A 12865-nucleotide genomic window follows, 5' to 3' on the forward strand; every position below is an offset into this window, starting at 1 on the left:
ATCATTCATAAGCTTCCAATACTGAGAGTATATCCACTTCTTTGCATCCTAAATTTAAAAGTCTTGGAGAGACAAATAAAAATAAAATGTATTAATTGCTTGCAGAGTAAAAGCATATTGTGGGCCTACCCTAGATAACCAGCGCTAGATTCTCGAACTAAATACACAAAAAGGACGAGACTATGAAACAAATTATCGCTTCGCTATTTCAAAACAAATGGATGTTACTGAGATTGAAGTATTTTTTTATCTACTATAAACTTACAGAATATGCGTCCCATATAGCATTTTCAAATACCACGTAGAAATGTGGAGGTGTTTTAGTAAGCTGTTTAATCTGAATTGTTCTGCTAGGATCTGTGTTTAAGTATGAATATTAAATTGTATATTGAGAGAAAACGGAAAATTTATCTAATACCTGGTTTTCCCTCAACAGGCACAAAATACTTGGCTGTAAAAGGATAGCTACCAAATATAGAGTCACCTTCACCAGGTGTCGCCAGATCCATAAAGGAGCAAAAGAGATGCATTAAAAGCTAATAAGATAATAGCAATAAACCAATATTAGCATATATTTTCGGTTTAAAAATAAACAACTCACATGTGCATCTGTAGGCTGATCTGGTGTCCATTTTTTATTATCTCCCCAAGTTACCGCACCACCATCCCATCGATAGGCAGCAAGAACCCCGCCCAAGCTTAATGCTGATTTCATTTATATTTCTTTCAGTTAATATAATGATAGAACTATAAAACAATCAGGTATTCACTTTTAATTCTCTCAATTATATACGCACGATCGCCATATCCACGCATAGTTAGATATTTTTCTAGTTTAAGTCGTTCTCTTACAACTGGGAGCTATGATGGCAGAGGTTAATAAATCATTAAAGCAAAGTTATGTTGGAAGGTTTACATTTCCAAATCTCCGAAACAAATCGGTCAATGTTTTGGGTTTTTCGGATTGAGCTGACTGACTTCCAAACCAAGTGGAAGTTGCGTTAGTATTTGCCGAAAACAATGATCCAGAAGTTACTGGGGTCTCTAATCGTACTGCATCTGCCCCTTCACCTGCTAACGATGCCATTGAGCAGCTCAAATGACCAAGCTCTAGTTTAGCTAATTCCGCATCAACTTGATCAATTCTTGAAGCTACGTGCTGCACAATCTTTTCGGACATCCACTAGAAAGAAAATATGTTGAAAACGTTATATCGTGGCGAGACAAATTTTATTATTGCTAACCTTTCGCATATTTTCTATCCACATTTCTACAAATGGGTGGATTTTAAGCTTCTCCGCGGCCTAAAAATATTAATCAAGTTATTCTGTAATGAAATATGCGCATTTACACATACTTGGTCAGGTCGGAAATATGTTTCCCCTCCGGTTATATGTTTCGATTTACTAGTCTCAGGTCTTGACGGCGAAGCACGTGGTGCAGTTTGATATCGCTGATGATGGGTAGTAGAACGCATATTTAATGGTTTTATAGCCGAGCTAACAGCAGTGGCGGGCGTTGGATTAGCGACGGAAGGCAAGGGCCCGCTGGGAAGTGTCGAGACAAGTGATGATGCTAAAAAGAATTAAGGGCAATTAAATAAAAAAAAATTAAAAAAGGACATATTTTGAGCTATTCTACCAGGAGTATTTTCCTCATCCAACAATCTGTCAAGATCAATTTGATTTCGAATTGAGAGCTCATCCAAAGCTATTGAAAAGTATAAAAATGTATCCACGATACAACTCATATATTAAAATTGCCTTACCCCCCCCGGTTACTTGTCTCATTTTATAACTCAAACTTGAAGGTGGTGTTTTCGTAGAAGAGGATGAGAAGGTGCGAGCCCTGTTGGTACTAGTAGAAAAAGTTACACTATTATAACTATAAATTAAATGAAAGTTTAACTCACATTATTGAACCTCCAAGCTGTGAGATATTCCATCCAGCTCTAGGGCTAGAGTGTCCCTAAAATTGATCAATTAATTAAAAATTCATAATATTACAACCATAATAAACAAAAGTAGTTCTAGTTTAAAACATACAGCTATTGCTCTGCTTAGCCCACTAGACATAGAGGTAGTATGCGAAGTTGTTTTTGAAGGAGATGTAGTCGAATTTGGCGAGTAAAGAATTTTTCGTGGGGTTCGTGGAACAACTTGACAAGGGGCTTTAGGATAGATTAATCGATATAGTGCATCAATGATATTCATAAATAATATCACATATATAATCGACTCTATAGTTTAAGAGAAATGCATTAAGTTATTATAACCATATTTATAAATAATCAATCATAATACCTAGCCATGGCACATATTGTGTGCTATTTTTCATTTGACCTTCAAGAAACATTAGGAAATATCTGTTTGGTGAAAATATAAGACATGATAAGAATCGTTAAAATAAAAAACATAATCTATTTTTACCGAAAAAGTGAGCTGTGAAAGGAACTCCTTATCATCAAAACTGCCAGGATATTCAAAAATAGCCGTTTGGTATCATGCGATGAGATCATAGGGCTGGGCCTTTTTACTACGTTGTCGCTCTCTTTCTTTTTAAAAGGCTTATTCATTGATGTTTGGGGCGAGGAATCTAATATTTGGCCGGTCATGAGGGTTGTGCTTGGAAGACTTGCGGTTTTACCCCCCATTAATGAAGGAGAATTAGGTGAAGCAAAGCTCTCGAAGGGAGAGAGAGAGGCAATTTTTTCTCCTTCTGTACTCGATCTCTTCCCTCCCGTTTCTCCATAGCCTTTTCCGAGAGATTCATTCCATGCAAATGGAATTGTTCGCTGATGAGCGGTACGAATTGGTGTTTCAGGAGGTCCTGATGCACTTGAAGATAAAAAATGTGGCGATTTATGTTGAGGAGCTGTAGTTGCTTGCATTAAGAATGGAGATGCAGCAGGTGCGGTGTTGCTCACATTGGATGGAGCTAATCCACCACGTAGTACACTATTTCCTTCAAAAAAACTAGAGTCATGAGAAATTAAACTGCTTCTGTTGGCATCTTCTTCTCGTGACAATGGTGTCGGAGTTCCAGGAACATGAGTTAGCGAGCGACGAGCTAAAGGGCTAGATCCAGACATCCTAAAAGCGTGAAATGGACCCTCAGGAAATGGAATAATGATAAATATATTTATCTATTATTTTCCTAAAACATTATAGTAGCAATAAATGCGCGTTATTATAGATTATTATTGTTGGAATTTTGACGTAAGCAAATGACGTATTTGGGCGTTATAATATTCATAAGTTCTATACTTGGCAAACACTTTGATTTTGCCCATATTTTAACAGTTAACCCTTTGACTATTTATCTTACAACTATTACATACACAGTAAAAAAGGACTTATTGACTTGTAAAGCTTATGCTGTCAATTAACTATTATCCTTCTTTTCTGTATCCATTTTTTGGTGTGGCATATTTTGTCTCACACTATAAGACTCTTTCGAGGCCGCTAATGCGGTCAGTTTATCAGAGTATTTTTGTAAGCGTATTTACTCTGATTCCACTATTTGTATTTGTGTTTCGACCACAGGAACGCTTGCTACACAAGTATATTGAACAGCATATATCTCGGAAAGTTGCAGAATTGCGACTGATAGGGATACAAATTACAACTTGGATAAGCTTCATTCTCTGCATGGGGGAGAGCGTTGGTATAGGAACACTATTTCTTGGGCAGGTATTCCGTAATGCTCCTGAGCACATATTTGAACTCGTATTGAATCAAAATGGAATGAACATATCGAAACGACCGTTACCTTACCAAACAAATGCAACAAAAGATCCTTTTGAAATTTCGCATAATCACTTAATGATGTCCAAAGCGCTTGTTTCTCATCGGCGACAATCCTTCTACGAACTACTCTCAAACCAGATGATATGGCTGATTACATTACCGATCAATTTTATACCGATAGTCGGGCAGGCGGCATTCATATACATCAATGGAATGGCAAAGGCGGGATCAATGCATAAAAAATACTTTGACATAAAACAGATGACTGATGAGCAAAGGCTGAATTTCCTGACTGAACACTACACAGAATATAGAAACTTTGGCATGGTTGCAACCATATTAGAGCTCGTTCCTTTCGTAAACTTTTTTTTCCGTCTCACAAATGCCATCGGGTAAGTTGATAAGATAATAATACTTCTGATTTGTAATACTTTAATGAATTAATGAATTTTTATTATAAAGCGCTGCTCTTTGGGCAAGAGATATTGAAGGCAGTATTTCAAAATAACGAGTACAAACAATGTTGCATATTCAGATCGGTGCATATGCATTTAAAAACAGGATTATATTTGTTATAAAGATTAGATGTATTTAATATGTAAAAATCATGAGCCGATTGCTATTACAACAACGATCCAATATAAACTAGCTAATTTCATTTCGGGATCTTATTGAACGTAATTTGTTTAAATCTCAACATGCTTTATAGATAGAATCAATTGAAATAAATGCCAATATAGCTCTTCCTATGCAATTTTCCAATATTACTTTTATTTATGCCCATTTTAAACTGATTGCAGCATTTTAATATATCTCCGATTTCTAGATCTCATTCTTAAGTTCGAAAATTTCTAGAATACTGGCGCTATTTTTGAGAAGCCAAGCCACGAAACCTTATTAATAAACGAATTTTGGATACCTATTGAAAACTTAAATTAGTTTTTTAAGATATTCGGTGTTACTTCGCGAGCCACGATGATCTAAGCTACTTAAAGGACCAAAATCTATTTGTTCGCATTGCTAAATCTTTCTACCACAATAATCAAACAAAATGTTAATGAAGAAAATTATACTGGTATCACTTATTCAATTGTCCACATTTGCAAACAATGTAGTTGCACAGTTTAAGGGCGGCGTAGGACGCAGTGGATTTGGGCAAACTGTCATCAATAATCAGTGAGACCCCTAATCCCTTCCATAGTATTGTCACATTAAAGAGCTCTTACGTTATTCTCTTTGATGTCAGGGCCTATATTTTCGGCGGTCTGACCAGCGAGAATGGCAATACACAGGCTTCAGCTGACCTTATTATTCTCGACCTACGGAAATCTTTTAATCTTAGTGATATACCTTGGTCGCCAAAGAGTGGACCACAAAAGTTTCCACCACCAGTTATTGGCAACACTCTTTTCCTCCACAAAGATGAAAAGAATGATCCCTATTTTTCTACATTTGGAGGACAAATTCCATCTACCTATCAGTATCCTTCCGGAAATTCCTCCAATTCACTCTTCCTGTGCAAACTTTCGGACAATAGCTGGAGTATTGAAAATAGGGAAAATATGCCAAGTAGTCGTGTCTTCTCCAGCGCTTCACTTGATGAGGGAATGGGCACTGCAATTATATTTGGAGGTGCACCCGCTTCAGTAGATGGCACGATTCCATTGGGCATTAGTGGCCAAGCATTAAGTGATTTATACCAAGTTAATGTTCAAACGCTGCAATGGCAAAAGCTTTCTATCACTGGCTGTAAGCTCGATAGTCATATAGGCCACACAGGTAATATAATATGGTGGTTTAGCGCCTCTCCCATTATCTATAGGCCACGTTGCTAATCCTTCTTAATCTAGCGACAAGGCTTAGTAGTGGAGAAATAATTATTTTGGGGGGATCTAATGGAACTTCACTCTATAGCATGCGATCAGCTTTTGTAATTGATCCTAGAAATGCATTCTGTGCTATAAAAAATCTCGGTGGAGTTCAATTTCCTGATGACCGAATTTTCCATGCATCAGACTTGAGTATGTTATATTTAAGGCTTCGGATATACATTAGAGCAATAGATTAACCTCGTTTATTAAATTCTAGCGAATGATGGTCGCATCATTTTAAGTGGGGGAACTGATGGGCGAGCCAATATATATGGAGATTGGTGGATCCTTGATACAAAATCGTGGAAATGGACACAAATCGTCGCCGCTGGCGCACCCGATGTTCCTGCTCCCCGATTCAGACATACGCTAACTGTCAGTGGCAATAACGTACTCTCTTTTTTCGGTGCACTTAATCTCAATGAGACTCTACTTGATGATCGAATTTATAACTACAATCTTCAAACGGGCCAATTTACGCAGCGTTTTGATCCTCCTGCTTCCAACCAGTCTCTCAGTGCTGGCGCCATAGCGGGAATTGTAATAGGAAGCTTAGTATTACTTGGTGGTGTTGTACTCGGAGCATTGTACATAACCTTGCGACATCGTCGCAAAAATAGCGACAAAAAATTCGAGAGTAATATTTTTCAAAGTGAGCCAATAGAACCAGAGTCACATATCGGCACAATTGCTACTCAGTCCAAGGCTGATCAGCATTCAAGCTATATGGATCCACGTGTTTCGCATCTATCTGCTTATACATCGTTTACTGATCATCTAAATCCAGATGGTAAACATGAGAGTATTGAACGGCCACTAAGTGTTAACACTCTAGTTGGAAGCGAACGTCCTGAATCGATGAAACCAAATGCTTATTAATTTGGTAACTCCATTCTTAATGTAATCATATGATGCCATGTATGAACATATATATATTAATTTTTTCTTGTCATATTTTATCCTACAACCAAATATAATAACTAAACGTAGTCTCAAATTTAAATTTACCTGAAAACTATTCAATTCACCTTGTAGAAATAATGAAAATTATAAAAATCGTGATTTGCTAACACTTGTACACATTCAATGGAGGGTTGAGACGTAATATCCTTTCTATATGCATTATGCTCCAAAAAAAGCGGATCTTTATATGCCAATTATTTATCAAACCTGTATGTTTGTTTGTTTTCTCGTAAAATAAAATAGGAGAAAGGTGGTAATATAAAAGTGTAGAATAGGTGATTGTGGTAATCAGGAGTTTAACATAAAAAAAGGAAAAAAAGGAATACACAATAGGGGTAGGAAATAGAAAGGGAAAGTTACTGCGTCAGTCCAATATTAGCCCCTTCAATCATCACACCCTGTTTGCACCACCTGCATCGAAACAGATCAATCTCTCGCCTTAATCTTGCACTTATCAATTCAGTTCCTATAGACTCTTCATTAAATTAGGCACAGTTGGTGAGGCACTCGGGTGAAATTCGAGTGTTGAAGTGATAAGCATTGCAAACTCGTTGCATTCTACAATACTGAGTAAAAGCAGTTTGGGCCACGGGTCTTACAGTTCTTGGAGTTTTAGGTAGATTTAGAATATTTGCGAAATAGAAAAAATAAATTTTTAAGGTTTACTGTATAGTTACTGTATTTATAAGAAATATTTGTTAGATACATTGTGCTATGTTAAAAATAATAGAAATACAGCTAATCAAGTGAATATCACAACTATTCTTTTCTATTTTCTTGTACAAAATTGATATTTTCCATCATAAGTTCTTCGAGTATTACGATGAGTATATTTTTAATGACTACAATAATACCTTGAAGTATAAATTTGGTATACAAAGCAAGCAAATCCGTGACTGTTTTAGATTATTGCTATAAAAATATACTCCAAACTTCAATAACAAAATAAAATCATGGAACTCACTTTGTTAGATAAGATCCTTACAAACAAAGAGCATTCACCACTTATAGTAGTATCTGATACAGTGGAGCAGAGTGGATGGGATGTTCTAAAGGCTTTCTGGAAGCGCGATCTACAAAGTGAACAGTAAGTTTAAGGGTATCATATATATATCTTAAATGCTCTAACTTTTATCCCAATGAAGTAACCGCTCTCTTGTGTTGGTCTTAAATGAGACATCACCAGATATTATCAACATCAATGAAAAGTAATTTTGTTCGATAAGTCCGTGCTTTTATTTTTTTTTTTGCAAGCTAAACATCTTGATTGACCAGAGTAACAATTATCGACTGTTTTTCAAATCCTGGCTGGGAGGAAAAAGTAAATGACTCGAGCTCTACCAAAATTATTCGGGTAACTGGCATACAGCTTGTGAGTGAGACCGTAGAGTCGTTGGCGAAAGAGGGTAAGTTTGTTGTATTCGAACCGTTTAATTCTATTCTATTATTTTTTTTTTGGAAAATATAGCAATTGCATCTGGTCGAAAATTTACTCTCGTTTTTGATTCACTTTCAAACTTTTTTATGATTAATACACGCATGACTTTGAAAATGCTTAGCAGATTATCACAGTGCGCTTCAGGTATAATTTCCTATACTATATTACTTCAGTTTCGTTCTCTAAATTTAGTACTTTTAGAAACGTGCCGAATTGTAGCACTATATCACGATGATATTCCTACATCTGATGCTTTTACAAATTCTTCTGCCACGCCCTCTTGTATACCAGAGCTTACTGCTTCGCTTTCATATTATGCTCCGACAGTTATCCGAGTTATAAGTCTCCGACAAGCACAATTAGAGACAGCTGATATGATTACTAAAGCTACAAGAATGTCACTTGAAAAGACTAGCCTAGTGGATGTTGCAAGTAATTCTATCGCAGATTTTGTATGTTGTGTTGAACACCGAAAACCATCTGGTAAAGTGTTGAAAGAGGTACGTATCATAACCAATGTTTGCATTCTATTTTGTATAAATTAAAATTTTATGTTGTAGATCGTCATGTGTAAGATTGTAGAAGGTCAAGAGTGGATTCACACATCTCCTTATAATGTTATTAGAGAAGAAAACTTAACTGACGTCAAAGAAAATGTAGGCTATAATTGTGTATCATTCTTTGGATAGTTTACTAATCATTTGCTCGATTACTGTAATAGCAACCTGATCCTACTTTAGAACTGACCACTTTCAACCTATCTCTGACGGAAGAACAGAAACGTGCAAAGAATCAGGTGGTTTTGCCTTATACAAAGGCGCAACAACAAGGTAATGGTCCATTAAACGTTAAGAAAAATGGTGGCATTAGAAGTATCTGATATAGAAAAATTTGAATTAGGTGAATTATCAGGTGGAACTATATTCTATGAACCCGATGCAGAAGATGACTTTGATGACGAGGATCCAGATGATGACCTAGATATATAATATATATTTCTTAATAATAACACGATAAACCAGTTCAACCTATGACAGTCACAAATTTCACACGAGATCTCGGGCCAAAATCCAAACCGAACGGTTCAAGGGAAAAAATTATTACAAGCCTACGATTTCACAATAAGCAGAACTTTTCTATATAATTTGCTTCTCAAAAACAATTATAAAATTATAAAACTCTAGTTTTCTACTCTCAATTCAAACTGGCTCCCTTTAGCCTATCGTCTTCACGTATTCGTGCGGCATCCCCACGTTCACACGACGCACTTCGTGACCGCACTCCTACCCCACCCCCACCGCCCCACGCACAACCTATTGCCACCTCTCCTTCGTCCGCCAACTGGAGACGTCTCTATTTGCCTTCGTCTAATCACCAAACATGGTCTTCTACGTTCAGCATAATGTCACGTCACTTACGAAGGAAGACAGTAGTACGCTTGAATTGTCGATTCTGCGATCGACTAGTATGTCTAAGGGGAATGAAAGTAAGCTTTTATTGTTTTTATTAAATTATAAGTCTTACATTGATTTACATTCTTTTCATAGGCAATGCTATTGGCAAACAACTCAGTACAGCTTTATTCTACGGATACGCCACCTCTTTCGCAAGTTTCAGGCTATCATAAACCATCATCAGTAGATTTGTTTTAACTCTCTGCACTAAATATAGAGTACAGCTCTTAGAAGAAGATTATACAACATCCAATTGTGGTTGTAAACTTAGAGATATCGCGTGTCTGGAATGGTAATGTTTTTTTTTTAATTTAATGGTAAAATAGAAATAACATAAATTTTTTTCAATTATGTTAGCGGTAATGTTATAGGTAATTTATTTTGCATCTCACACAATAATCATATGTTTGTTGAAAAAAAAATTTGATAAACAGGCTACAACATTGTGACGCCCTGCTCTTCATGCACTAGCTCTGCGAACAATGGCCACTATTTTATGTTTCATATCGATGCCGTCACAGCAGAAGAGAGAGTGGATCCAGCAAGTCAGCGGCAATTATTATGGGCACATTTGCCGGCGGCAGATCTAGATATGGAATTGAAGAAAATGGGTGATTGGGATTATGAGTTAGTGTGCCGCTAATTCAACTGCTGTATATTTTATACTACCTAGTGACTTGTATTATATTTTATTTCTTCAAAGCTATTGCTCATTTTTTTATTTCTTATTATTCTTATTCTGGTGCATCTAGAGCTCAAGTTTTTAAGATTATACCACATATAACTTAATAATACAAAGAACAAGAATCAAACAAGAAAAACGCAAAACTGTAGCGTGGGAGTAAAAGTGAGTAAATGGTATTGATAATCTATTTCAGAATGGTATAATAGGTATATGCTGTTTAGTAAGTAATTCGATTATTATGACCTATTTCACAAATCTACTAAATCGATTTTGTATAAGCATTAACTTGGCGTCAAGAGTATAATGTACAAATTGTATGGGAAATTTGCAGTTCTGATAGTAGAAAATCCTTCCATATATACGACTGCTAATTAGTAGTTGTTGTGACAAGATTTCTTTGATGCTTTTTGCATTTTTTTACATAGTTTCTGCTTACATGCTTAACAAACATCTAAGTTAGTCTCTCAAAACATTCGGACTAAGATAATCATAAAATCCAATATTATCATATATTGAATATCTAGGTATCCTATGCTCACGAAGCTATTATTTCACACGATGATGCAAAATTAAGTCCACGATAATACGCATTAGGCGTGATCTAAATATCTTGTTTATTATTCTTTAATAATATACTTAATCTTTTGACTTTACGGAAAATGGAAATTAGAGTGACGTCAACTATATTATATCTGCACCGAGAGACTCTTCAAATGAAGCTTAAATAATGAAAGTTACTTCTATATATTTTCTTCTATTGTTTTTCTTCCTCGAGAAAATTAAAATGAATACCTTTCTGATTTTCTTTGCCCTTTTTTATAAAGTTTCCTGCTTAAATCCCATTATAATAGTGGGGAATAAGTTTGTTGACTCTGTTACTAAAGATCTATTTTATATCCGTGGAGTTGCTTACCAGCCCCGAAATAAAGATCCTCTTGCAGATCCATTTGGATGCAAGAGAGATTTCCAGCTAATGAGAAATTTGGGAATGAACTCTGTGCGCGTGTATGAGGTAATTCTGTAGTTCTCACCATTCTTAACTCTTCCCATGAGAGCTATCAATGTATTTTTATTGATTCTAGGTCAACAATACTGCAGATCATGATATATGTATGCAATATATGTATGAGGTGGGGGTTAATAAGATCTCCTTAATGGATGCTTGATATTAATTATAATTTTAGTATGGGCTCTATCTTATTTTGGATTTAAGTACACCGAGATATTCTATCAACCGCAATTCGCCCGAGTGGACTACCTCCCTGTTTAAAGAATATAAGAAGACAGTGGATGCGTTTTCAAAATATCCTCATACTCTTGCCTTCTTTGCTGGCAATGAGATAGTCAACGACCCCGATACTTCACGATCAGCCCCCTTTGTAAAAGCTGCAATCCGCGATTTAAAGTCTTACCTTAAAACAAAGTCCCGATATATCCCTGTTGGATACGCGACCAGTGATGATGTAAGAATACGTGATAGGATGGCACAATTTCTGATTTGTGGTGAATTAGACACTCAAACAGATTTCTACGGTATAAATATGTACGAGTGGTGTGGGCAGTCATCCTATGTCGAATCCGGTTATGCAGAGCGTACCAACGCATTTCGAAATTATAAAATCCCTGTATTTTTGTCCGAGTATGGATGCAATCAGCCTCGACCGCGTCTTTTTACAGAGGTCCTTAGCATCTATGGCCCAGAAATGTCCAATGTATTCTCGGGAGGAATAGTTTATGAATGGACAGAAGAAGAAAATAACTATGGGCTCGTAAAAATTGATGGGCATAGCATACGCTTACTACCGGATTACACGGCGCTCAAACAGCAGCTTGCAAGCGTTCCAGCTATACCTACTTCCCTAATTTCAAATATCAATGGCAGTAGTGAATCGGTACAGTGCCCTATTCAAGATAAAAACTGGCAAGCTTCATTTCAATTACCGCCAACTCCTTCAGACGAGAATTGCAAGTGTATGACAGAGACACTTGGTTGTATATATGATTTAGATCGGGATGTGGGATCTACTCTAGATATGGTCTGTGGAATAACTGAGTGCGAAGATATTAGCGTGAATGGGACTGGCCGCTATGGCAAATGGTCATATTGTTCTGATAAACAGCGGATTAGTTTTGAGCTTGACAAACTCAGCAAGCTTTCTGGTGAATGCGGGTTTGGAGGGCGGCAAGTTAAACCCCTGCGTAATTTGGAAGAATGCAATAGTAACGTGATTTCCCGGAGTGGCACGAGTTCAGTAAAAGACAAATCAGTGAGCAGTGGCAGAATTGCAAAATATCTAGTAAAAAGGAATCAAAAGTCAAACTTAAGTTGGGAATTTGAATATTGGCAGTTATGGTTGCCGCTATTATTGTACTTGGTACTTTTTTAGTGTCTTAGTGAATATTATTCTCATTTTTTAACACCAATTGAAGATATAGGTCAATGGAAATATAAATGCAATTATGGCAAAACGTTATAAAGATATTATATATGAAGTATTCTAGGTTGTTAGAAAGAATGAATATAGGATTCAATTGGATTGAATATGTATATTGAAAATTTTACTCAAGAATTACAGCAATGCAGGTTTACAAAATGCTTATACTTTATGAATACATATATACTTCAAGTATTTGTCGTTATGTAGAATACTATTGAATACTGTCAGATAATATCTTTGTCCGGTTAAAGACATATTAGGTTAGGT

General features: G+C 36.2%; 6 protein-coding genes across 6 annotated transcripts; 5 read left to right on the forward strand and 1 right to left on the reverse strand.

The window, feature by feature from the left end:
• Window position 1: 1 nt before the first annotated feature.
• On the reverse strand, window positions 2–3091 carry VTP21DRAFT_6318 (uncharacterized protein; the record flags this gene model as incomplete). The annotated part of the gene is made up of 15 exons (XM_069396935.1): window positions 2–62; window positions 130–203; window positions 266–357; window positions 419–536; window positions 602–705; window positions 771–861; window positions 917–1183; window positions 1245–1304; window positions 1358–1575; window positions 1642–1710; window positions 1769–1848; window positions 1913–1968; window positions 2046–2239; window positions 2304–2365; window positions 2430–3091. The coding sequence occupies 15 exons, from the start codon at window positions 3089–3091 to the stop codon at window positions 2–4; spliced, it is 2208 nt and encodes a 735-aa protein (XP_069247203.1).
• Window positions 3092–3824: 733 nt separating this feature from the next.
• On the forward strand, window positions 3825–4257 carry VTP21DRAFT_6319 (uncharacterized protein; the record flags this gene model as incomplete). Its single annotated transcript, XM_069396936.1, has 2 exons — window positions 3825–4141; window positions 4212–4257. 2 exons carry the CDS (start codon window positions 3825–3827, stop codon window positions 4255–4257), a joined length of 363 nt encoding a protein of 120 aa, XP_069247204.1.
• A 543-nt stretch (window positions 4258–4800) lies between these two features.
• VTP21DRAFT_6320 (uncharacterized protein) lies at window positions 4801–6499 on the forward strand (the record flags this gene model as incomplete). Its single annotated transcript, XM_069396938.1, has 4 exons — window positions 4801–4925; window positions 4996–5528; window positions 5600–5770; window positions 5838–6499. 4 exons carry the CDS (start codon window positions 4801–4803, stop codon window positions 6497–6499), a joined length of 1491 nt encoding a protein of 496 aa, XP_069247205.1.
• A 1037-nt stretch (window positions 6500–7536) lies between these two features.
• VTP21DRAFT_6321 (uncharacterized protein) lies at window positions 7537–9010 on the forward strand (the record flags this gene model as incomplete). Its single annotated transcript, XM_069396939.1, has 8 exons — window positions 7537–7670; window positions 7729–7791; window positions 7859–7989; window positions 8052–8165; window positions 8223–8521; window positions 8582–8677; window positions 8743–8851; window positions 8922–9010. The coding sequence occupies 8 exons, from the start codon at window positions 7537–7539 to the stop codon at window positions 9008–9010; spliced, it is 1035 nt and encodes a 344-aa protein (XP_069247206.1).
• Window positions 9011–9423: 413 nt separating this feature from the next.
• On the forward strand, window positions 9424–10118 carry VTP21DRAFT_6322 (uncharacterized protein; the record flags this gene model as incomplete). Its single annotated transcript, XM_069396940.1, has 5 exons — window positions 9424–9507; window positions 9569–9627; window positions 9693–9767; window positions 9833–9846; window positions 9910–10118. The coding sequence occupies 5 exons, from the start codon at window positions 9424–9426 to the stop codon at window positions 10116–10118; spliced, it is 441 nt and encodes a 146-aa protein (XP_069247207.1).
• Window positions 10119–10944: 826 nt separating this feature from the next.
• VTP21DRAFT_6323 (uncharacterized protein) lies at window positions 10945–12547 on the forward strand (the record flags this gene model as incomplete). The annotated part of the gene is made up of 3 exons (XM_069396941.1): window positions 10945–11172; window positions 11243–11290; window positions 11345–12547. 3 exons carry the CDS (start codon window positions 10945–10947, stop codon window positions 12545–12547), a joined length of 1479 nt encoding a protein of 492 aa, XP_069247208.1.
• Window positions 12548–12865: the final 318 nt, after the last annotated feature.

Source organism: Calcarisporiella thermophila (assembly GCF_041956535.1).
Source record: "Calcarisporiella thermophila strain CBS 279.70 unplaced genomic scaffold VTP21scaffold_26, whole genome shotgun sequence".
NCBI classification, from domain to species: Eukaryota; Fungi; Calcarisporiellomycota; class Calcarisporiellomycetes; order Calcarisporiellales; family Calcarisporiellaceae; genus Calcarisporiella; species Calcarisporiella thermophila.